General features: G+C 42.6%; 1 protein-coding gene across 1 annotated transcript in view; it reads right to left on the bottom strand.

The window, feature by feature from the left end:
* The window catches only part of SORCS3 (sortilin related VPS10 domain containing receptor 3), a 309,773-nt gene that overhangs the window by 75,449 nt on the left and 207,670 nt on the right, over nt 1–26,654 (bottom strand). Inside the window, exons 6-7 of the mRNA XM_075757979.1 lie at nt 17,561–17,625; nt 10,574–10,692 (exon numbers count right to left, since the gene is read on the bottom strand). Coding sequence (XP_075614094.1) covers nt 10,574–10,692; nt 17,561–17,625 — 184 coding nt within the window. The remainder of the gene's footprint in view (nt 1–10,573; nt 10,693–17,560; nt 17,626–26,654) is intronic.

The following is a 26,654-nucleotide window of genomic DNA, read 5'->3' on the forward strand; positions in this document are numbered from 1 at the left end:
AACTTTTTCTTTTCCTATGAGCAAACTCTCCAACACTGTAAATCCCAGAGATTATGATAGTGTTTTGCCCTCTAAGGCCTCCTTTTAGTTCATATTTGATTAATGTCACCCAATTATTTGCTGTGAGCTCATCTGTCATGCTCAGTACAGAATTAGCTGGGTTTGTCTTTTTCCTTCTCCTTTGCTAATGACTGGTTCGTTAATCTGTTTTTCTGGATTTCTATTTTATGTGTTTAATTGGGCTTCTGGCCAGTGGAAATGATCCTTTCGGACAAATGTGTTTGTCATTAAACACATTTGTCTTTCCTAACCTGTGCTCTTTCTTCCTCCCTCTGCTCATGATCTATTACTTTTCTTTAATACTTCCACATTTTGTTTCAAGACAAGTCTGGTCTTACTTATATCAGTTGACACTTAAGAACAGCAAGAAGTTTCTCTGTAAAAGCCCTGAAAGTTTCAGTATGCTGGCTTATCCCCCTCCTGACCTGCAATGGGACAGAGCGCATCAAACATAGAAGACAACAAATATGTTCACAAGGCTGCAGAGAATTATAGAAAATCTCTCGGAATCTATTCATCTCCATAATTTCTGTGACAGGTCTAGCATTCTAATGGCATCCTGGAACTGTGTTCTCCACCTCCACAGGGTGCCCTGGTGTATTGGGTCTGGCTGAGATGGAGTTAATTCTCCCCACAGCAGCCCTCATAGTGCTGTGCTGTGTATTGGTAGCTAGCAAACTGCTGATAACACACCAGGGTTTTGGCTACTACTGAGCAGTGCCAGCACACATCAAGGCTGTCTTTCCAACATTTCTTTTTCCCCAGCAGCAGGCTGGGGGTGGGCAAGATCTTGGGAGGGGACACAGCTAGGACAGCTGACCCAAACTGACCAAAGGGATATTCCATACCATATGATGTCATGCTCAGCAGTAAGAAACTGAGAATAGGGGGAGGAACAGGGCGGGGGCATTTTTTTTTTTTTTTTTTTTTACAATGTTTGTCTTCAGGAGTAAGGGGCACGCTTACTGAAGCCCTACTTCCCAGGAAGTGGCCGGACATCGCCTGCTGATGGGAAGTAGAGAATAATCTTTGCTTTTTGCTTTGCTTCCGCACGCGGCTTTTTGCTTTAGCTACATTAAACTGCCTTTATCTTGACCCACGAGTTTGGGGTTGTTTTTCTCCATCTTCCTTTCTCCCCTCCCTGCCTTGCTGAGGAGGCGAGTGATAGAGCGGCTCTGGTGGGCACCTGGCCCCCAGCCAGGGTCAACCCATCACAGTCCTTTTTGGCGCCCCACGTTGGGCGCGGTGTTTCTGCCGCTTCTTCATCCTCAGGGGGAGGACTCATCGTTCCCCCACTCCAGCGTGGGGTCCCTCTCACGGGAGACAGTCCTTCACAACCTTCTCCAACGTGAGTCTCCTCCACGGGGTTCAGACCTTCAGGAGCAAACTGCTCCAGCATGGGTCCCCCACGGGGTCACAAGTCCTGTCAGCAAACCTGCTCTGGCGTGGGCTCCTCTCTCCACGGATCCACAGGTCCTGCCAGGAGCTTGCTCCAGCGCGGGCTTCCCACGGGGCCACAGCTTCCTTCGGGTGTCTCCACCTGCTCCGGCGTGGGGTCCTCCACGGGCTGCAGGTGGAATCGCTACACCCCCTCATCCTCCCTCCATGGGCTGCAGGGGGACAGCCTGCTTCACCATGGTCTTCACCACGGGCTGCAGGGGGATCTCTGCTCTGGTGCCTGGAGCACCTCCTCCCCCTCCTTCTGCACTGACCTTGGTGTCTGCAGATGTTCTTACATCTTCTCACTCCTCTCTCTGGCTGCAAAAAGCGCTCTCTAACTGTTTTTCTCTTTCTTAAATATGTTATCACAGAGGCGCTGATTGGCTTGGCCTTGGCCAGCGGCGGGTCCGTCTTGGAGCCGGCTGGCATTGGCTCTGTCAGACACAGGGGAAGCTTCTAGCAGCTTCTCACAGAAGCCACCCCTGTAGCCCCCCCGCTACCAGAACCTTGCCACACAAAACCAACACACCTGGCATCTCTCCTCACTGCTTTAACTTGAATTACTCTTTCTCCTTCTTGTGGGCATAAAATCTCCTAAATCCAATTGTGGATTAAAGCATGGAGGAGTGAAGTCAAGTTGAGTAGGCAGGCTGCTCCACTCACGCCTCTAGTGAGGGATTTTGATGTTCTTCAGAGCCAGCTACTATCTAGGCCTTGCACAGGTTTGCCAGCATGAGGATTGAAAAGTTGTGCCTCCTCCCCCCAAGCCTAACCCCAAATGCCAGTCACAAGACATTCAGAAGATGAGGAAGAACACATCTGCATGAGCCTAGTGTAATGTTCTTCCTTCTGGATTATCCACCATGGCCAAGACAAACCATCTTCCAGATATTTCCGTGTACTGAGGTCCTCTACTGCCCCAGCATAAATCACAGCATGATAGGTACCATCTAGTTTGAATTATCTCCCTGTGCTTTTCATTAATATCTACCCTCTGCACAGTCATTAAAACAACATGCAATTATCTGAATGTGCTGCAGAGACATACAGATTAGTGTCGCTGTGCACAAAGCACCCTCAAGCTGCCTGGTAAATTCAGCAGGCTTTGAAAACACACCACTTTTTAGAGTGTCAGACCCATCAGTGAAAATTTGCTAAGACAAAGGAGCATTTATTATACTGGCCCAGTCCCTGTTCGTTTCCCTCTCCTCTCAGAGCTATGATGGCACAGCTATAGGACAGAGTAATCTTGAGTGAAAATATTGGATTTGTTTTAAAAGCAACTCCTGCAGGAAACATGTATGGTTACACCAAAACACGAGCCATATTAGAGCTGCAAGTGCACATTACCCGCACAGAAAACAACTTAAGAGAGGAGCATAATCGTACACGTTAAATCTCCTTTTGAAGGATTTCAGAGGAAACGTAGAAGTCTGCCAAGGTAATCCTTTACATCTTCGGCTGCAGACACGGTGATAAATCAGATAACACAAGGGGAGGGGAGAGAGTGATAAAAGAAAGTACAGCACAAAAAGCCCTAGAAATAAAATAAATAAAAATAAATAAATAAAGGAAAATGTTAATCATTTTTTTATCAACAGATATTTAAGTTTAAGTTCCAGATCTGATATTGGGCACAGCAAGGATGAAACACTGGTAGAAATGGATGAAAAGCACCCAGCAGTGAATAGGAAAGTAGCTAACTACTTACTGCCTGTCTTGCTTTAAGAAGAGCTTTTAACTAGCACCTGGGATGCACTTTCTTTCATCTGTATGGATTAATTTCCCCCACTGGAGTGGCGTCCAGCATTTTAAATAGGGGCAAGAGAAGATCAGCCGTAGCGGGCATTATTCACCAGTAAAGCAGGTGTAATCATGTTCATCATTTAAACGTCTTCATCCTATTAGTATCATAATAAGCTTTTAATGATTCCTTCAATAAAAGACTCAAAGACCAAACCCTACAAGTTGGAGAGCGCTCCATTGTCCCGCCAAGCCGTTTTCGCTACCATCGATCGCAAAGATAAAAATCAATCGTAGCTAAGCAGGGTGAAGTTAAAAATAAATTGCATGGATTGATTTCTGTTAAGACCTTTGGCTCCTAGATAAAAAATGGAGGAAAGAAATTTATATTTGAACATGGTGTATTTAGCTTCTATGAAAAATAAAGAGAAGGCTCTAGACCAGGAAATCAAAGTTTAATTTCTCCCCTCCTATCTTGTTTCACTGCTGAGAAGTTTCACATTGGGGGAAGAGAAAAAAAAAATAAAATCTTTTTCCTTTCTTTATTCCTGGGGAAATTTACTACTTATTTAAGTCATTAAATTGACAGCTTCAGAACTGAGGTTGGGAATCCATATGAATTGGCATAATCTCAGCTGTGGCTTCTGGTTGAAGTCTACTACCTGATAACTGACTTCCATTCAGCAAATATGCTCATTTAGCCTAGTCTTAAATACCCAATAAACTTGAAACATACACTCATGTCCTACTAAACAAAAGCACTTCTAAGATTTCCTAAACAATCACAGTCACAAGCAGTAATAACAGTAAACTGCTTCTCTGAGCTAAGCTTAGACAAATTTAGCTTATAGAATTAGGAACTTTTTTTTTGCCTCTATAAAACCTTAAAGAGAAATGTCCTCCCGCCCCAGTTCTAAGGCTATAAATAATAAATATTATTTTTCTTTTTACTGAGCCTGAGAAAAAAAAAATTTCTCATAAATATATCCACTTTGATAAAAACGGACTTTGATTCAGATAAAAAAAAAGCAAGCATTTTTCTACAAAAAAAACATTTTCCATCAAATGATTTCAGCTGAAATTTTTGGACACACTCTGATGAGACTGCAGGCATCCAAAAAAGGCAATATTATCCATAGGTGCTATAAGAAGCTATCAGTGATTGTGGGTGAATACTGACATCTGTGTATGTTTTAAGGAGACTTTGTGATGCAAAAGACGACTGAATTGGTTCAACAGCTTTTGGCAGAAGTGTTTGCTCCTCTGAGCCAGAGGAATTATTCAGATGTGTATTATAAGAGTCCCACTTAGCTGCACCACACAACAACATCTGGAGAAATTCTGGGTTTGCTCATTCTCACTCATGCTAGTGAGCAGGCTGAGATGCTGCCCTGCTGTGCAACTCTGAAATAAGCAAAAGTCTTCTAAGTGCAAAATTACTTCAGAGGGTGAAGAAGAACCAGACACATGATCAGTATCAAAGAAGAGCATTTTGACAAACTTTTCACTTTCCACATGGAATTCCTGCCATGTGTAAGAACTGCAGCTGCTCCCACACTGCTGCATGTGCAAAGCTGCAAGTAACCACCATCCCCTGCTCCTAAATGGCAATGCCACAGACCCCATCTCATTCAGGAGGATTATAAACCACAGACAAGACTCTCTCTTCCCAGCTCCCCTCACATTCCTTTCTTCCTTCATCGCATCAACCAAAAAAAAAAAAAAAAAAAAAGAGAGAGAGAGGGAACCACCAGAGAGAGCTGTGCAGTTCCCAGTGTTCCCAGGAGACTGAATCACAAATGAAATGGCATAGAAAGCTGCCAAGAAAGCTTCCCAAAAGGAGAAATGGCAGGAGGTGGCAGGTGAGAGACAAGACCCTCTTATGAATTTCAGCCTGCAGTTAAACACCTTGATAAATTATGCCACGGGAGTGGAAAAGGGTACCCATGTTCCCACTCTTTAAAGGCCCTGGAAAATGATAATGTACTGTCTCTCAGCATGCCTCTCTGGTTAATGGTGCAAAGAACTTCCCATTTACAGTGGAAATGGAGCAGGGGCTGAAGCAAACAGCCAGTCCTTTTCAATCAGAGCTTGCAGGTGTCATTCCTTGTCCTTACGAGGTGAGACCACAGGCCAAAGGCAGATCTGAGAGTGTTCACCTCCAAAGGCATTTGTTTGGCCTGCTAGAGAAAACAGGCATCACCCCCAAATTCAAACCAGGTATCAGCTTCTAAATCTCAGAGGAGTCTTCCATGCCCAGTAGCTTTGTCACTGCCATGGAAGGTGCTGAAAGCCTGAGCTACATTTCAGATCGACTTCAGCTGCACTCTGTTGGGATAGCAGAGTCTACACCATCCCAGAGAAAAATAAAGACATGAAAACCAATCAAGACAGATAGTGATCACCCATCCACACATCTCTGCACTGACTTACAACCAGTTCAAATCAAAAAGGCCAAAGCTACCCTGAGGGTCTCCAAGCCCTGACAGAGACAGAAGCTTAAGGGAGGAATGGGGACAGTGGTAACTGGATGCTGAACTAGACTGGTATAACCTCTAGGAGGAAAGGCACACACTGAAGAGTTTACACAAGGAAAACACAACAGGATTAATAGGAGGAGGAAACACATTTTAAGAGATCTCCATCTATAGTTGGAAAAAAAAGGACAATTTTCAGAGACCGAATCTTTCCTCAAGTCCCTTAGGATCTCGTGAGTATGCCCTTTGAGGACAGCTTATCTGTCCCTTTTCTAACTCTATCATTCCAATCTCATAAAAAATACTACCTCTCCCTGTAAACTTTGTCTCACATCCTTCAGTCACCAGCGCTTTAACAGCAGTACTGCCAGCAGTCTTCATGCCACATGTTCTGAAGTTTCATCATTAATATTGTCCTTCTCCCGATACCTAGGGTTCTGTGTGAAAATACAGTCCTTACACGGATCTGCACCAGTGCATTGGGAATGTCATCAGTCCCTGCTAGCAGCAAGGCTTGTCCAACACGGGACTCTGGCCACACAGCAGAACCACTGTGCTACTGCACCTGAGATGGCTTGCACATAACCTTTGGGTAACCGGGAACAACTACTTTCACTTGGCAATCAATAGTTCCCTATGGCAGCTGTAGGTCTGTCCATAAGAATGTTGCTTTCTGCAAAAATCACTGTCCCAGAGCAAAGCTGATTTCCAGTGAATGCACTGCCATGCTGACACCCCCTTAGACCACCACAAATAAGCAACACTGTACTGAGACCTTTTTGGCCCAGACTCTCCTCACTCCCTGCAATAAGTGGTGACATGTTGCTCATGCTTTCTTGCATTTTCAGTGGAAAGTTTTCATCTGCTGTCAAGGAATGGGACACAGATCATTCCTGCTCTTCTCTTCAGTCTTTAAAGAGCTAAGTAGCATTGATGTTATTTGTTTACTTATAGGAAAATAACAAGTTTTTCTCCAAACAATGCTTTCTTACTCAAAACAGAATTTCCTCAAAAATAATCCCCATTTTCATTACAGCCTACTGCATCTTAGACTCTTTTCAACAACCTGAGCAATTCCATTAGAAACCCTGATACAAGACTTGCTTGAAAAATATTTTCCCCAGAATTCCAGTTGTGATTTATTTTTACCATAGAAATTCTCCAAAATGTCAATACACTAGATGAATACATAAAACAAAAGACTATCCCTGACCCCTGGGTCTTATAATGTAGGCTCTGCACAAGAGAATACCACAGCAGTTCAGGTAACTGTCAGGAAGTCAAATCTTATAGGCAGTTGCAGGTTATCTCTGCACCTAAGTTTAGAAAGCAATACTATCTCAGTAGCGAGTACTCAAAAGTACCAGCAAGGGAAGGTGTGGTACAGCTATAGAGAATGGCATGTTACAGCCGCAGAAAAAGTATGGGCTCTACTACTGCACAGCTATATAATTGAACACCACTGACACTGACCTTAATGGCAAAGTCGCTCCATCAAATTAGCTCCTTTTTGGTACAATAAATAAATTCAGATATGTTCCAAGGTTTTCTCACAAATAAATGACCTGCTTTGCAAGCTGTATGAATTTTAAGTATTAACCATGAAAGATGATGATGATACTGGCTCCTGGCTACATCAGAGCAATCCTGTGAACTCAATGAAAACTTATACATGCAACAGAGGGCAGGATTTTCTCTTAATGTATCAATTTATGCAGAATTATCCAATCTTAGTGATGTGCTAGGCATTCTTAAATAACTATTGATCAATCAAATAGAAAGTTAATCAATAAATTCAGAGTGATCACCTACTGTTTTATTCATAAGAATTCTTCCTACTCTCTCTTTGTAGCTATTCCTTCCTTCCTTCTTCATTACCTTTTACATTCTTCATCATGTGCCATGTTATTTATCTCCTTTGCCTGGTAACCAGTCCCAGTCTTTTCAAACTCTCTTCATGGGCAAGTTTCTTTCAAGCATAGGATCATTCTCATTTTCTTTCTTTGCACTGCAGTTCTGCAAGATCCTTTCAGAAATGCTGCATGACACCATTCCACATGATAAGGAACCATTGATTTATAATGGCACTATAATATTTTCCATATTCTTCTTTCCCCTATACATTGTGTACCATAGTATCACGTTTGCTTTGAGTACACAGTTACACAGGTTAATGCTTCCCAAGAACCTTAGACTACAGGCCTGTTCATGATCTGGTTTAGAATGGATATTCACTAGTAAATAACTGTATGCAGATAATCTAAAATGTTGATACCAATAGCTGGGATTCATCTTCCCTAATTTTAGGTGTCCAAAAGTTAGGGGTCTTCTCTAAGCTATACTTAGGTTCCTTCTAATATTAATAAGAATAGCATATTCAGAGAGAGACCTATTTCATCCTGCAATAGATGCAACAGGAGAAGGAAAATTTCCCCTAAAAGTTTTCATCTCTCCACTCACTTTAGAAGAATACAGACTACTGGTTTAGACTAAAAAACTACTGGTTTTATGACAAAAGTTAAAAGAAATGAGTTCCTCTTTCTACTCCATGACATTACTTCTGATTTGTTCCAGCACAGACAGATCAGAACTCATGCATCCATCCTTTATGCAGCTGTTAAACCTCACCAGGTTCTTAACATTTAATTTGATATTTATTTATTCTTCTCTGTCTAATATTTGAAATTCAAAAGAGCTGGTTCCCGTATTTCTGTCCAAGATTATCCAGACAGAATGATATGCATGAGACATCACACACACAGTGAATCTGACACATCCCATAATAGGCAGCTACATCACATGGCTTATGAGACTAATACATTCAGGACATATCAGTACTCCTACATATGTACCAAGCAAACACTCTGCATAGTCCATCGACCATATGCTGGACACGGTGGATTTAACACACCTTCAGCTCAGAGGTGTGTGCTGTGAATCTGAAGTGTCTGCGTGTTACTCGAGTACTACACGGACTTGATCCATGCCCAGTTTCTGCAGCCGCTTATGACAAGCTGCTGGACAGTCAGATATCCTGCAAGTGTGATGCGAAAAAGAGGGAAAGTGATAGACAACCCGTGAAAGGGACAGTCTCCTGCCCAAAGCAGCAGAAATGTTCAGTGTGTATATTTAACATTTTTTAAAAGTGTGGGGATATGATTTTCACTTCAAACACCCATTAAGCTATAATAAAACATTGCTAAGGATAGTCAAGGCACTTGAAGTATTACATACGCATATATGCATGCGTTTGTATACACACACACACACAGACTTTTTTTTAAACTTGAAGCAATTAGCAGCTATTAGCTTGAGCCGCTCACTGCTAATCTCAGGCAGAGGAATGCGCACACCAGGCAGATGTCCTCACTGCGAGCCCAAGTTTCTAAACAGAGCAGCCTTGCTTTAACCCAGGTGGGAGCTGTGGAATGAGAAACTTCTGTAAGGCCTCATGCTAGCCTTAAAGAATTGGATGCTCCACAATACCCTCAGCCACAGACACAAATTGCCAGATTAAGAGAGTCTCTCTAAAATACTCCTTGGAGAGTAGAGCATTTACCAACTGGAAAGCCATTGCCTCTAGTCAAATCATGACTTGCTAAGTTGCAAAAGCTACATTCAGTGTTTTCTAGCAGCAAGTCTCCCCATGATGCCAAAGGAAGTGGTAGCAGAGGCTGGGTTTCACGTAGGAATGAGGGGAGCTGCAGCTCCCATAGCAACTGGTCATCTCCAGAGCAGCAGACTCCCCTACTCGCAGGAGGAGAAGTCTACCAATGTTACTCAAGTGCATGCAGTTTCCATATTGCAGTCCTCCACCTAATCCCAGCACAGAATTATCAGCCTTCTCACTTAAACTCCCATTCCTAAGAAAATTTCACAATAAACAGAGCAGAACTTTCTTATAATTTGGATACATTCAAGAAAAATGTTCCCCCAAGGAAGTAAAATAGGAGCTTAACGTAACCCAGTCTTGCTCAAAAAGGGAAGCATATGTCTTTTCTGTACCACCTGGATCCAAGCTCCATCTCATCTCATTCCCCCTCTTCAACATTAGTGACAAGCAGTTATCATCATCATGTCTGTATCTCTGTGTCTCCTGAGCTTTCTACAACCTGGAATCACTGCAGCCTGGCTCCCAGTTTTCACCCAAATGGCACTTCTTCAGGAAGTGTTCTTCCATACCGTACTCTTCATTCTCACACTTCCACAGGTATGAAATTGGGAGAGATGGGCTTGTTCCATCCAGCTCATGTATTCTCAGAAAATCTCAAAACCAAGTAGTTTCTCATTCAATTTCTGTCACTTTCTCCTCATCTCCAAAATCATCATCAACTAGCTGAAAAATTTACAGCCATCTTCCACTTTGAGGTTGCCCTGTAACATCTTTTTCCAATCTCTCTGCTATTTTACCTCCTACTGCAAATCTTTGTTGGCTCCATTAGCATTACTTGACTGTCAAATCAGCATAAACCTTTCCATTTGTTAAAATGATCACTCACACCTTTCCTTTGTTCTTCTCTGTTTTCTCCAATTAATCCCTAGTTTCTTTGTATTTTCCAAGTAGCCACAACAACAGCAAGTTAGACCTTCTGTGAAACCCACAGACCCTTATGATTATTGATCATTATGAACTTTCAAAACTTATCAGATTCACCATGAGACAAGCGATGAGCGGAGAGATCACCTGTTTCATCCCAGACTGCATAGCCAATCTATAGCAGGCAGGTATAGACTCCCAGCTCTTATGACTTGCGGTCCCATGCACTTATCCTAAGAATATGCCTCCTTTCTTGCACAGAACAAATACCTCACGCAGGCAGAATTCATGTCACATTCGCATCAAGCCAACGTACCTGGATGAAGATATATTCGTCCTGAACAACAAGGGAGCTGATGTCAATGGACCGTGAAAATGGCCCACTCCTTTTGGTCTCCGAGCACTCCTGGATCCGACAGGTCAAATAATGGGTGTCTGTAATGGGAGAATACATACACATGAAAAATGCCAAGGCTGGAGCCTGTTGACTGCAAATGTCATCAGCAGCTCAAAAGAAGGTCTCTGAAGGGAAGTCCCTTAACCTCATCTCCAACTAGCTAGACATTATTGCATGATCTACCTCTGGCATTTAGAACTGGTACTGCTCTCTGGAGTCAGGACTTCGTCACACTTCCACACCCACCATTCCCTTCCCTGTTGTGCAGATATCCCTCAGGCGACTGGAATTCAAACCATAAATGGAGGGTACAAATCTTAAATGCATGAGAAAACTGATGATGGGACCATATAGAGCAGAAGAAGATTCCAAAAGCCACACAGGTAGAATTTATTGATTCCATTACCCTGCTAGGAATTATATGCCCATCCTCGCCCCTGAAATACCCTAGCCTTGATGACAGACTTTAATTGTGGTAGTAACACACAAGGAAAAAGAAAAAAAAAAAAAGAAAAAAAAAAAAAAGCCCAAACAAGGACTATTAACTTTAATTTATTTTGCTGTGAAAATGACAAGCATCTCCCAAAATTCAGTCTTTATAGTCAACACAGGCCAGGTATAAAAATGCCACGGACATGGAATAGCGTAACTAGCTGAAGAGTCTCAACAGTAGTTATATGCACCGCAAGAGGCATCAAATGCTTCTGTCTAGAGAGAAGATGAGAAGACCATCACACTAATGCGATGCCCTGTCAGTCCTTGGCATTGCTTGAGAGAAGGAACAGGACTAGGAGAAGAACATGAAAGACAGAAGGCAAAGGCAGACATATAGAAAGTTGCTCAGAGATGCAAGAAGAGATGTGCCCACCTCCAGAAAGTTGTTAGGGGTTATAAAGGATTAAATGTTATTTCATTCAGACTAAGAAAGGATCTCATGAAACAGAACAATCAAGACACTGTGTCTCTGGATGTATGTAATCTAAATATGCCATCTCTGACTTTCAACTGCTCTTCTGAAAACTGCAAATTAGGGAGAAAACGAAAATACAACTAAGATGATGGCTGCACTGATAAAAGGGTCATATCTTTCTTTTACACTGCAGTACTTCTACAGGCTGCTTAGATTCACGCACTTGTTTGCTTTTCTACAAAGGGTGAGGACAGACCATCAAGGAACAGTGAGTTTATAAGGGCTGGGGTAAGCCTGGTGCAGTGATTTTAGTTCACAACCACACCTATTAACAAGGATCTTGTTAAACTGAGCCCAAAAGGATGAAAGTGAAATTTAGAAGGACAGTAACTAGCCTAGCAAAGCTGCTTACAGGATTCTCCATCCCATAAAACCTGCTATTGTCCTTAGTTTTTGTCTTTCCAGTGACAGCAAAATGTGGTTCAGTGGAAGGCACTGGGGGCATGACAGAAATCCTCTGATGCTCAGCTAACTGCCCTCCCATATTCAAAGACAAGATTCACAAACTGGCAGTTTCCCCTTCCATAGCTTTGTGCCACCAACAGACTCAAGAATGCAAAAAGAATGCAAGTCAGAGGCATTGATAACAAGAATAATATTTTTAAAAAAGATATAGTCTAAAGAAAGTCACAACCAAGCCTTAATCTAATAAGGGTTCGTGCCCAGTCGCATGCCTGAAGGTCCATGTTTAAAGGCTGCAGAGCTAGTTCTGAGTTGAGGCACAGGAAATTCCAGGTTAATAAGGGCTACATGGCTGAGTCAGAGCAGTTGCATAGGTCTGGCGCAGCAGTGAAAATGTAGTCCCACTGATGGTGCTAAAGCAGCAGAAACTGTTGCTGGTGCCAGTTCAGAGTATCTGCAGGTAATTAAAGTGTATGGTGAAAAATATCTGACCTAGAGACAGTGACAAATAACTGGAGTATCGGAGTTGTGCTTTCTCCCAGCATAAAATACCAGCAGCAGTAGAGAGGCTGGACTCTCAGCTGGGATAAATTAAGGTTCTTCATCAGCTGACACATACATACTTGGTCCAGAGCTGCTATTTACCTCCTCAACATGGAATCTAAGACACCTTAGTGGTGGATAAAAACAAATCCTCAGAAAACAAGAGGGTCTTATATATTGCCATGTTACCCAAAGAGCTCAGCAGCCTTGACTTGTTCTTTGAGGTAGCACTAAAATTAGGCAGAACAAGGAGGAGAGGTCAGGAGCTGTATTTTTAGAAGCTCATTCCCTCCGGTATGTTCTCCCACACAGTCGCCTGGATATTCTTATCCCTCCAAAAAGGGGATAATTTGCTGCTGCTGAGTGACAGAATGGGAAGAGGAATAAAAACCTGTCACAAATAAATGCAAATAAATCACAAGTGTTGACATGACAACTAGCTTCCTGCCTATCGGCAAATGTGTCATTTTGAGTGTGTTACACCAGCAATCTAATATACTCAAAGAATGGCACCTGATTAATATTCACAGGAAGATGGTGGTGGAGAAGGAGGGTAGCTCACTACCCATTTTCCATTTAGTCTCTTGTTTATTTATTTTCATACATTTTACAACACAAGGCCTATGAAAAATACCACAGACAAAAAAATTATCTTCAAACCTGTCTGCCTTTGGACCAAAATAAGTTCGAGTCTTGCTTATCTTCCTGCTACCCCACAGAAAATGAAAAATAATTCCCTTTAAAATATGTTTTAAAAAAAAAATCATGTAAAAAATATGACAGTACCCAGTTCACATTTGTGTGTAACTGGAAGCAAGAAACTACCCCAAGTCCCTGCTCAGGCTTCCTGAAGGGTATGATCCCTTCTTGAGCTATGGTCCCATTCGCAGAGCAAATCTTCCCCTATATAGAAAGTACAGAGCCCCTTAACAAAAATGCCAATTAAGAGAGAAGGGGGCATCCTAACTTCCAAGGTGTTATCTCCCTCTTCTCAGGAGGGAGTTAATTTTTCAGTCCTGTTTTGCACAGCCACAAGGAAAAAAGACAGTCGCCCAGAGAGGCAGGTAGAACATGCCCAAGCTATGCCCTTAAAGCCTTGCTTACCTTTCACTGGGAGATGCATGCCTTAAGGGAGGTTGGCTTCTACCTAGGGATTATTTCCAATTTATATATCATCCCATGCAACACCAGAATTAGAGGGTTGGGGTTTTTTTTAAAATTATGTTCCACTGCAAAATGAGTTGAAAAGAGCTCCCTATTTTCTAGACAGCCTCAAAAACTTCTCATGTTTATAACCCAACACACAGCTACTTTCTCATCCCATCTGTGAATAAGGCAATATGGACATGAAGAAGCCTGGAAGGTCTGCTGCAGCTTAAATCCCAGCATCCATACCTCCGCACAAACCCTTCCCACCAACTTAACTCACTTAGGATTAGGGAATGGCTTTCTCAGATGTGCAGCTGTTTACCAGTTGAAGAGCTCAAAACACCTCCGCATTGCTAATTAACATAGTATCCCATCTTGAGAATTTGAGGTGTATTTTTACCCTTTTTAGAAGTAATAAAATTGAAACAATTTCTTGAAATTTGCAGTGATAAACTGGTGAAATAAGTCAAGCTACTAAGTCCTTCCTTTGTCCACCAGCCATGACAGCTTTGGTGGGAAGCAGTAGCACAAGGGGCTCTCTGTGGAGGGTAACCCCCAAAAATGTGGGTCCCTGGAGGGAGACACTGAAAACAGTCAAACCTGTCCCTGTGCCGAAGGCTGCAAAGGGCAGACCTATGTGCAGGTTCTCGTGATGTACAGAGACACAGGACAGCAAGGCCTGCTCCTTCCTGGCAGCATTAACAAGGCAGCTAAAAGCAGGGACAACTGGCCAGCATGGCTAACAGGGAGAAAGGCAGCTGATGGAAACAAGTTACATTGGTAGACTGGCTCAGTTTAAGTCAAGTCCTGGTGCCAAGCAAGATTTAAAATCATGAACTGCCAATGAAGGTTATCATAGGAGGGAGGAAAAACTAGCTGGCCTCGACAATCACTCTTCCAAAGGACTAGAGGCTCTAGAAACATAGACAGGACTGTAAATTATTTCCCCAGGAATTAGTTACCCTGCTTTATCTTTCTGGTTAGGATATCTGCCCCCTCCTTTTCCCTTTAATTAAAATACTGTTTATTGCATCATATCTGTGAGGGAAGAGATTATCTTACTGAACATCAGAAAGTTTAATATATTTTACCCAAGAGTGCTAGTGGGTGCTCGTGTCAGTGTATTTGTAATAGTTCCCTTGCATCCAACCTTGTCCTTGTTGCTGCCTGTTACACCCAGGCAGAAAGTACAGTGCCCAAGGCTCCTACACATTTTTATAATTTAAAAATGCAAGCCTAGATTATTATTCTGCTACAATAGCTCTGCCAAGATGTCGAAAAAATGTGAAAAACTTCATCTGCTACAAAAGACAGGAACAGCTTGAGATCAGCTAGGCACTGGAATTCACAGCATCTTGCCGATATTTAAGGAGACTACGCACTGGGACAGATTTTTTTCAGAGATCCCACCATTCATAAGGACCAGACAGATGAAAACCATGGGGCAAGACATCTTGGAGGACAGACAAAGCAGTGAACAGGACTTCCACCTCACAGCATCAATAGCTTATTGATCGCCCTGATTCATTTATGGATGAATGAGACTCTAGTATGCTCCACCACCTGTTCCCAGCCACAGAACATATTTTAGGCTCTAGTGTCTGAATTGGTATTAGATACGTTCTTGAGTCTTATTACTCTTGAAAGGGCAAAAAAATCATCAAGGTCAGGAGTCTAATCCTAAATACCACTTCTCCCATAACACTTTTAATTTTTTTATTTTTTTTTTAATAAAAAGCATGGAGGAAAACAGAAGAGGAAGAAAGACAAATGCTCCCTCTAGAAGAATCATGTACTTTTAAAATGCCCAAGGATATTGAAGAATTGAACAGAGCAATGGGAATATTCAAATCTATGTCTGTTAATGCACCAGAGAAGTGACTGAGCCACCAGACTGACCTAAGAGGCATTATAAAAGCCTCCCCTTCCTTCTGCCCGCTACTGAGGAAAACTTTCATCAAAAAACTTCTCATCAAGAGGAAATAACTGCAGGGACCCATTTTCCAGCAGGTGTGCATGCCTCAGCCATTCACTGAGAGCATGAAGGCCCATTTTGGTCACAAAGCCAACTAGGGGAAAAGTTCAGCCTTCCGTTCCTAAGTACACAGAGCTGTACCATTTCACACCAGGTGAGGCTATAGCTTTGAGGCAGACGATGTTTTGTAATACAAACTAATATAGTTTTAAGCCTTAAAAACTGTAAATGGAGCAACACGGGGGTTTTGTGTTATGCTTGGCTGGGAGAGGAGTCATTCTGGTGCTGTGCGCCAGCAGGACATGCCAGCAGGGCCAGCACAGCCCGCTGGGTCCTGCCTGTGCCTGCTGTCTGCTGGGACGATGGCTTGCATAGGCCTGTTCTGCTGACACTACTGGTTTAAGCCTGACTTTCAGTGAAACCCTCAATACCATCAACTGCCAATTTCAAAATGCTGAGTTTATACACTAAAACAAGAACAAACAGCAAACCACCGAGGAAACAAGACCTGAAGGAACAGAGTTGTCTGTGAACTGGGGAGACATCTTTCAAATGAAGCATTTACATCCTTGACACATCCAATATTCAAATAGCTGGGTGAGCAAGTTTAAACTTAGTTTGAAAACAAACTCCATCAGCAGCTTGTTTGCTTACTTGCTTTTTTTTTTTAACTTGCTTTTGGCCACTTCTCCCAGCATCCCTGCAACAGCACGCACAGCAGCAAAGGCACTGAAGAAGCCTCCCTAGCTTGCCCACCCACCTGCCGGCCTGTTTTGCTTTTTCCACATATTCAACAAACAGCTGTCACCCCCGAGCTTTTATTGCCTGGTTATTTATTCAGCTGCCATCACTAAATAGCAGCTATTTAGTGGGAGGCCAATGAGTGATTTTAGAAGATCCACAGCCTCAGAGAAGCCACCCTGATAGACAGGAGCTTGTTCACACAGCATCTGGCCTACGCAGCACTTGACAAGAACAGAAAAAAGTTTGCAACAAACAAAAATTAGGCCTTTTTCCTCCCAGAAATCCCCTACAACCTCAGTTCTGTGCTGCTTTCTACACTGTCCCTGTAGTGTAAAAGGGACACATGTCCCATTGCTGTGTAGCACTGAGCTAGAGTAAAGCTGGCTTCACCCCAGGAGCAGACGCACAACCATGCCGTAGCTCCTGTGAGAAAGACCTACAACACTTTGGAGAGAGCAATGGAAAAAGTCATCTTATTTCTAATACTCTCTTCTTCACTGACGGTTAATTACATAGGAATCCATTGTACTGCAAATATGGCTAGTTTCATTTCAGTGAGGGGTTAAGAATTATTTTTTTTTCCTTGCTTCAGATCCAAGCACCTTTTCAAAGCCTGCAATGTTTTGGTATGGAGCACCTATTTCTAAGCAAAATTGAAAAATCCTTTCAATATGAGAGAAAGGGTACCTGGGGCATAAGGACAACCTGGCCAGAGGAGAATCTGACTGTAGGCAATTTCTCAAATTCCCAGGTACAACCTAGCTGTTCCAAACACCTCTGGAAATGCACAGAGGCTGTACTGCACAGGGCTGGTAGCCCAGCTCTTTATGATTCATGTAAAATACACGATACTGAAACAGCTAAATAGGGAACAGAATAGATGGCTCCTTACCCCAACAGATGGTGCTTCTGCCCAGCCTCTCCACAGACACAAGCCTTGCAGCCTCTGAATTTCCCCCCAGGGGCTAAGGATAAGAGTATGCCTCACATCAAACCCCATGATCCAGATCTTTCCCATCAATTAAAATGTAAACAGGGAGACAAAATGAGTAAAGTGAATTTCCATTCCCACTCCACTTTTGACTCAAAGCCCACTTTTTCAGTGTTAGCTGCAGGCACTCACGTCCATCAGCTGTCCGGGCTTCCATGTGCACAAGGTCAGGTTCTTTATCCAAGCCCGTCACTGACCTGGGGAGAGAGAGAAAGATGGCAGCTGGTCAGATAAAAGGCTGCAGTTAGACAGAGGGTGAGGGAAAGCAAAACCAGTTCAAGTCTACCTTGTGACACCTGGTACGTAGGTCCCTACCTCCTACCAACTTGTCTCTTTTGTGTTTCTACAAAAGGCCGCTCCCAGGGGCCATATACTAACCTTTAAGATAGACGCCTTCCCAGCTGCTGGCGAGTGAATCTGCCTATCCCTTGTCTTCAAGACCAAGACTACAATGATAAGCCCTGTCGTGGCAAAGCAAGCTGGCTCCAAAATCCATTAAAACCAGAGCTCTGTTTTAATGCTGAAGGAAAGAAGAGGGCACAGCAGCCTCATGCTTATAGACAGCAAATTAAAAAGGGGTTTTATTTGGCTGAATAGTGACATGAGAGACTGAGTTTCCTGACCTGCTCCTGGTTTGCTGGGCAATCTTGCTATTGTTTACACCACTTTCCCCATCTTCAAAAGAAAAAACAATGATGCACATATGCATGCTGAAGTTCTGATTAAAAAAAAGTGAGAAAGTATTCGTCATTCACCCCATGATTCCATGCCATGGTCCTTGATAATCATGAAACAAGGCACGATGAATTTCTTTAACCTCACTGGTTGAAACCCAAGAACCTCAAGTCAAATCTTCCTGTGCATTGTTATTTTACTCCCTAAAAATGTTTTGCAAGGCACATTACAAAGATAGTTTTCCTCCTGGCATAGAGAAAGTCAAGCCCAGAACAGAAATGTTATTATTAGTGTCCTGGCTGATAAGAATCGCTGGGAGATGAACATTTAGTCCTAGCAAAGGCTGGCAGGGGAAAAAAAAAAATCCATAGATGTCCACGTGATTTATGAAGCTGCTTCTCCTGAGTTAACCAAGGGGTTAGATTAAAAAGGGACAATGACAAAAATCAGTTTCTAATTTGGTGGAAGCTGAATTTGATACAGTAGATTGTAAATAATAGATTCCCTCCAAGCCAGCCAACGTTCACAATTCCCTAATGTTCTGAAACACTTTTATTACAATCTTTTGCTGCTTTCATTCTTGGGGCATCAACAGCTAAAACATTTGGAGAAAAAAAAAAAAAAAAAAAGTGAAGAAGAAGAAGAAAAAAAGAACAAACAAAATACAAATGCTCTGATACATTTTTGTGGATCTCACAAAAAACATAGCAATTGAGGCAATGACAAACATACGTATGTGCTGGAGTTCAGCTAAGATCAGCCACAGTGCTGCAAATGCCAAAACAACTACATTATGACCCACTGTGTAGGTAACTGAAACTGGCACTGCTTGTTAACTAGAGCACCACATCAATAGCAAGTCCATTCACAACACACTGTGAATTGTGGCCAAAAAAACCCAACACAACAAAACAAAGCTGCACAGGCAGAGCTTTCATCATTCTACTCCCAGTGAGAAATACTCTGCTCCTTAATCGCTACCATCGGTTTCAGGGTGATCCCACAAGGAAGAAAGCACTGTTTGTTATCAGGAAGGATGCCAGAACCGGCCTGAGTCCCTGTGACTATGTAATTATCAGGGTCAAATCTTCTGAACATCTGAACACAGTTAAAAGTGACTAGGACAAATAAAACAATCCTTAAAACGTCAGTGAAAAACGTTATGGTGTGCAGCAACATTATTTCCCTATATATATATAAATAAAGGGCACACATCTTTCTACTCCATAGAGGTTTTCTGCCTTTTTCCCCTAAGTAACCCTATATGCTGTAATTTCACCTGTTCAGCAATCATGACCCTCGTCTTTGACACGGTACGTGCTTACCAACATACCTATCTATCACAACTTTATCAAAGGCAGTGGTAATTTCAGCACTTCTAGGTATAGGTTGGGAACACATTAGGGACCTGTCCCACAGCCCTTCCCAACAGGCTTCATACTGAAATCCAGCCTTCACCATGGAGTCTCCACTCTGCAGGCTTCCTTTTGGAAGCCAGACACCAGCCTTCTACCCAGGGGCATTTGCTGTGCCCTGACGGCATGATGCCAGCCTGCCTCACCTGCTCCCCAGCCACCTCCTGGGTCTCTCCCCTCCAGAGACTGTGCTGTCCCCTGCAGCAATGTGACAAACCTACTCCTGGTCCAGGTAACAGGAAACATCAGTCTGCCACAACACTGTTCTTTTTAAAAGGGACTGGAATTAGAAGAACCTAAGTATTTCCAAACAAAATTCAAAATACTCATTACCATTGTGCAATTGCATACACAAGATGTACTCATAATGCCTATTAAGTGAGCACCAGGGGATGATAGGAGTCTCCTGAAACATGTCATTCTAGCTTGAAGTTCCTCCCCAGTGCCATCTACTTGTTTCCTTAATTAGTTTTGACAAGCCTGATGGTTCTTTTCAGAACAACAATGACGACGAAAAAAGGACCAGTATACAGCACCCCCCTAGTACTCTTCTGCTCGCCAAATATTGTACTTCAAGTGGAAAAGCTCACAAAGCAATCTCCTGCAACCCAAAAGCAAGACAAGCTCCTCTTATCTGCAGGCAGATAACAAGCCCGTAAAGTAATGCATCGGTCACCCTTCCTTCTCCTAAACCAAGTCGCTCTCTTATATCAAAGACTCTGATTGCAAAACAAATCCCCAATCAATGCTGTTTCTTCATGTCTCACCTCACATCTGCTCCCACTGGCAAAGAACACAGCTTTGCTTTGCAGTGCTCCGACTCCTGAGTACGGGTATTTTCAGTAAATGGTCTCTCATCATTTGTCTGGAGAAGCTTTACATGAAGAATGCAAACAAGTCAGGCAGTGGAAAGATGTGAACGCAGGTCCTGGAGCACGGCTGCAAAAATGCACACACAGACTGTAAAACTATTCCTTTATCACATGTAATAATTTCTCTGGTCTTGAGAACTCACTACAACAATCTCTTAGGTCTGGAAATACAAGAGCAGCAACGAAACAAGACGACACACCTTCACAGCCTTATATTTTCTCATACATTATCTCTCTGAGGAACATCTGGAGGATGCACTGCTCAAAACTATTTAAGCAGCCAAAGAATGATGAGGAGAGATATCAGGATCCCCTGACTTACACTTTCCCTTGCTTGTTCTCTACAGCCAAGTGGAGCCCACAGAGTGGGCTGGCTGGGAAGAAGTTTCATGGCTCTCTGGGCTGATAAACAGCTCTATTTCAGAGGCTTACAAAGACAATAGGATTTAGTAACATTCAGAAGCCTAAGCTCAGCTTGAAAACAGTTTTCCTGCCACATGGTCACACCTCAGGCTCCATGCACAGCTCAGATCTATGTTTTATTCCTGCACAAACTCCAGACAGCAAAAACTAAACCAAAGTCCGCACAATGCACCCAGGTGTGCTGCTGCCCTGGACGGCCACAGGGAGGGAAAAAGGGCACTCTCGCTGTGAGAAACCATGCTAAATCAACATCCTCCACCATCCCTATTCATTTATCACCACTCGAATGAGAAAATGCTGAGAGCATGCAGGCAGAAGTGACAGGAAAGGTCATTTTTTCCTGCTGACACATTCCCTGACTGCTGCAAAGGCAGTTTTTGAAATGTGGACCCTGCAGCCAGTATTGCTGCTGGCGCAGGATCATCAGCCAATTAAGAATTCAAACTACCTCTGAGTTCCATTAGGAAGAAAGCAATAGTTACTTCTTCTCTACCTTCTCCTGCTGCTTTTCCTTTTTCATTCTCATGGCAGCTCTTGGTTTTCACAAGATCTTTCCTCCCTTCTTTTCAGAAGAGGATTGTGTGTTCTTGAAAGCTGAAGGATGGATAGGACCCTGGCAAGATCCTTATCTCTATCTTGAGGGAAGAGCGTTGTGCATGGATGCACATTTACTAGGCCGCTCTGCTAATATTTCATCTCTGACTGGGAGGGAGAGCAAGCGAGAAGGGCAAGAAAAACACAGAATTCTGTACTGTAAGTAGCTATTCCTGAAATGTTTCTATCTAAGATACTATATAGTTCAAAATGAAAAATGCTAGCCTATGAAAAAAAGGGAAAAAAGGAAACGCACAGACTCCACGTTACATGCCTATTGCATACCTCAGCTTACTGTTTCTACCAACTCTACTGCCTTTCCATGGAATAAACCATTTTTGCATTTTTTCTACTCATTTTCCAGACATCAGGCATTTAACGATGAAATACAGCACTGAGATTTAGCTACTCTAGCATCTTTGATCAAGAATGCTGAGCAATTCAGCCTGCCTGCTGTTGATCCTTGCTCCCTAAACCGTCAATAGAGAATAAGAGATGCTCTATTCCTCCATCTCCTGGACCCATTAGCTTGCATGTTGGAGGTGAGTATCACTGGACATCAGCAACATTTCAGTCAAGGATTTACAACAAGGTAGAAAAGTCAGGTCACAGAGATCAGCCTTTCAAACTTGGTCTGGAATGTGCTGAATTGAATTTTTTGCCAGGGGTGTGCCTGGTTTCTGACCAGTCAAATCAGCATTCACCAGCTCTGGCTTTGAAAACAAAATTAAAACTTTTACAATGAATTGAGACTTTCCCAAGATGACGACTTGGAAACTCATTTTTGCAGGTTCGGATGTCAGACTGAAGGCAATTGTCAATGCTCATGTAAAGAGATGAAGGAAACAGATGAAGGCTACTTAGCAGGATGTTGTGCAGTAGATAAGGGCTAGAAATGGGAAGGAACAAGGCACATTTATTGTGCAATAATACGTAAAGGGGGAAAAACACATCCTCTTGCTGCAGGCAACTGCAGTCAAATTAGTGGATGTTGCCAATTAGTCTGCTGCAATAATTAAAATTGCAATAATTAAAATTGTATCCTGCCCCAGAAGTGAATAAACACTTCTGCGTGGTACCAGGCAGGCAGCGCATGGGACTAACTTACGCAGGCAACAAAGGGGCATGTCTCTATGGGCAGATGGGAACAGAAGCTGATCCATACAATTCCTGCTCAGCTGATCTGGATCTTTTCACATAGCGCCATTGCTAAATTATACATACCTTTCCAACATGGGCCAACAGGATACCTTCTCCATCTGAGATGGCATCACGTCTGCCTCGGTATCAATAACTGCAGTTATCTTTGGGTTGTCAAAGGGATTCTGTGTATTAATCTGTTATGTGCTGCAGTCAGGCCTAAAACTAGATCCATCAGGCATTAACTCTGCACACGTAAAACGGCAAACATGCATACACCCCAGGGTGACAACACGCCATAAACTACCCTACTTGAGAACAGATACAAATATCAAACTGTTGGGGGAAAGAATGTATTTATTAAACACATAAATACAGTACGATTCCCTGTGGCTGAACAGGGGGAGGCGCTGCTGGATGGGCTAGGATGGGAAGAGGTGTCTGAAGAGTTATGGACAAAATCTCCTTGCACAGCATATCTCAAATGAAACCTGGAAAAAAGCTGGGCATGAGGATACTGTAAGAAAGTGTCTTAGCCAGGTCTCTGGAGCTTTCTACGTCTTTTCCAGTGCTACTTTCCATGATGCTACAATTCTGGACATCGGCAGAAGTAATTGTTGTGAGACTTCGCTTGCAAGGTAAGGCAAAAAATTTGCCAAGTGTTTATTCTCAGCTAATTTCTTTTCAGCAGAGCCAATCCTTTTTAAAAGGTCCCAATGAATTTTAAGGTGGTGTTCTGGCTGGTATCTCAAAGGAAACAAAACTTCAGTGTTCACAGCCTCTGCATGGGTTTCCGTATGTGCACAGATGTGTCTGCCCACCTGCATCTCATCCCTACTACCTGCTAAATGTCTAAACCAATTACCTGTAAACTCAGTGGATTAGAGGTCCCAGAACTACAAAGTCACTACACACCGTTGTTTCATGGATAAAGCAGGCCAGGAAGAGGAAAGGTGTCCAACTCAATCCTTTCCTTGAGGGAAAAGGTGACATCTAGGCTCAACCATGTCACTGATCACTAGAGAATCCACACAAGATAATAGGCTTTGCTGCACACAGAAACACTCTTCCTCTTCCCAGTACTTAAAAGGTGATTCTTTATATCACAGAAATTAACAGCAATGGGAAAGAAATGCCACTGAACCTAAGAATACTTTTAAATTATATTTAATCAACAGAACAAACCTGCTATTGATTCATGTTTTTTTCTTTTCCCTTTTTGGTATGCTAATACCAAAACCTAAGAGAGTAGAAATAATTCTGTGTTTAGTTCTCATCCCGTTAATAGGTTTTTAAAGTCCTCTGGCATTTCTTCCCCAACCTATACCATAAACCCCAATTTTTGTGAAATAAATTCAAAAAACCTGCGTGGGTAGAAGGGTGATGATCCTTACTCACAGCCCTGTCAAGGTTTGAAAGGGCCAACAGCACAGGCAGGGCATGTGCTGGAGGTGGCATCTTAATTTCCCAGCCTGAAATAACTTCTCATGGGGACTGAGACTCATGCAGGGAGCAGATCTGTCAGCCAGGCCAAGCCAGCACTCACAGCGGTGTGCTCCCAGGTACAGTCGCAGTCCTGCTGCTTTTTTACGAACTAAATAAGCTACTCCCTTGCAGCCTGCTGCTCCTGACTCATCAGCGTACAGCCGATCCGGGCTATATAAAAGCAGCCCTGGGGGCTTATCCAAATTGAGTAAGAAGTCTTTTTTTACCAAGTCCTAGCAGCACCGGCATTGGGGTATGATGGACGTAATGAAACATCAGCTCATCAAGTTAAGATGTTACACTCTTGAAGGTGCCTCAAAGCTTCAGTGCATGATACACCATCAGCTTGCTGTCCCACATGCACCCAACACAGACAGTGATGCTTTGAGGAAGACATTTCCAGAGAGGAGACAGGGGATTTACCCGGGATTAGAGGTCTGCAAACTTTATGGTGGACAAGTTTGAAACATATTCCAACAGAAGGGTTTGATTCTGTTTTGCTTTCTGAAGGAAGGGTCACTTTTTGCAGGACACCTCTTTAATATTCTAAATTTATTCTTGTTTCCTCAACGGACTTGAAAAGTACAATTTTTAAAACACTAAAAAATGACACATTTTTAGCTTTGTCTCCTTTCTCATCCTTTTGTTCCCCCACCATCCCTCTTTTTTTAGAATAGGAGAGGAAAAAATAGAAAAAATAGAAGTGGAAACCCTAAATGCAAAAACTATTGTGTAGAAAAGTCATTTTGGTGATCAAAATCTAAGCCACATTAGGGGGGGAGGGAAACCACTCCAGAGGAATAGTTTATTCAACGTAACCAAAAATCTTTATTTCCTAATGGAAAATTTGGGTGTAGAACAGTTTACAGGGAGTGGGTGGTGGTGGTGGCGGTGGCATGGTGTGGGGTTTTTTTCAGCTTTTTGGAAAAAATAAATAAATCAGGGAAATGACATTTTCTAGCCAGCTGTGCTTTGCGCAGATCTGTGAAACCCAAGCGCAGAGTTTTTGTTTCTTTTCCAAGACTGATCACTGACATATTGAGTGACTTTCATCTCTTTCTCCACATTTGGTTTAAAATTAATTTAGTGCCTACTATATTATGAAGCCCAGTTAATTAATGTTTGCCCAGTGCTTGGTTATCCTTTGAAAATCATGTAGATGGGAAATTGCTATAGATTATTGCTGTGTTTTTTCAGGAAACATGAATCAGCCCTGTTTCTGACCACTTTAGAAAAGCAAAGTACATGCTCAAAGAAGCCATCAGCTCAGGCCATCAGTCCTGCAGCCAAGGACTTCACTGGAGTTGCTGTTTCCCTCCCTGGAAGGGAATGTTTAGAAGATTCAAAACATTCCTCCAAGTTTGTCTCCTAGCAAAAGTATCTTAAACATGACCTGTTTGAGCAATATTTTACACCAAAATAAGGATTTTCAGTTCACTGTGTGTTTAATTGCCCTCATTCGTACGAACATGTTCTAACTGCAAATATGACAAGCCTGAAATTTTAAGGCTCAGTGATTCATCTATTAACAGAGTCCTAGGCAGAATACAGTGCTCTGAAAAGCTTCACAGTGAGGGCATCATTTAATGAATGAATGCAGCAGTAGATTAATAAAAATAAAACTTAAATTGTCCAAAGAGGGGATGCCAGTATGAAACTTGGCACAGGCACAATGTATAGGATATGCTGATGAGCCCCATATGCCTATGGACATTGTACACTGTATTAATTAAAGAAGGATGAGTCTCCACATTCCCTGTTGCAGAACATTGTGAAGAATCACCCTGGGATAACATCTAACATTCTGCAAATAAATTTGTGGTTCAGTTTATGCATTTTGGAGAAAGGTAGTGTGAAAAACTAGGTTTCTGTCACAAACCTTTTCTGACAGTTTTTTCTCTGCATTTCAGACACTAACCTGAAGAGAATAAATGGCTTATTTCATTCTTTGAATTTTAACTATCAGATAGGAAAGGAAGAGACAGAGAGAGAGAGAGAGGAAAGAATAAAGGGAAGGAGGAGAAAGACAGAGAATAAACTACTCTGTTCTGGACTAGCAAGCACAAATGCATCAATGTGTCTCCTTTCCCAAAAAAATCACACTCAATTAGCTGCTGACAGTGAGATGCTCATTTGTCCCAACATCCACAAGAGGAAAAGACAAAGCAGGAAACAAAAAGGATTCTGGCAGCAGACAGATATGCAAAGACAGGCTCTGTCCGTAGAAACAGCAAGTCTGTGTGGCTATGATGGGTAAAAGCAACGGTGACAGGAGGTCTGCAGATCACCATGTGTCTTGTGACAAGACAGGCTTGCATTCAAAACAGAAGCATCCTCCCAGACAGAATGGAGAAGAGATGAATAAAATGGCCACAGCCACTTGCAGGTCTTTCCATTAGTGCAAGAGTGACACTGTAGCAGGAGAGACCAGAGAAACTATGGAGCTTTTGTGGGTTCCTTTTCAAATTAGATGGATGCACCAACAAGGAGACAAGGCTGCCCAGGGGGCTAAGCACTAGGTGCACTCCCAGCTCTTCACAAAGGCAGAGCCCCAAAGTGTCTCCATCCCCAAAGCATTACCTTTTTCTAGTAAGAAAGCTCAGGGCAGAATACTGCAACAAG

Source organism: Balearica regulorum, chromosome 7 (assembly GCF_011004875.1).
Source record: "Balearica regulorum gibbericeps isolate bBalReg1 chromosome 7, bBalReg1.pri, whole genome shotgun sequence".
NCBI classification, from domain to species: Eukaryota; Metazoa; Chordata; class Aves; order Gruiformes; family Gruidae; genus Balearica; species Balearica regulorum.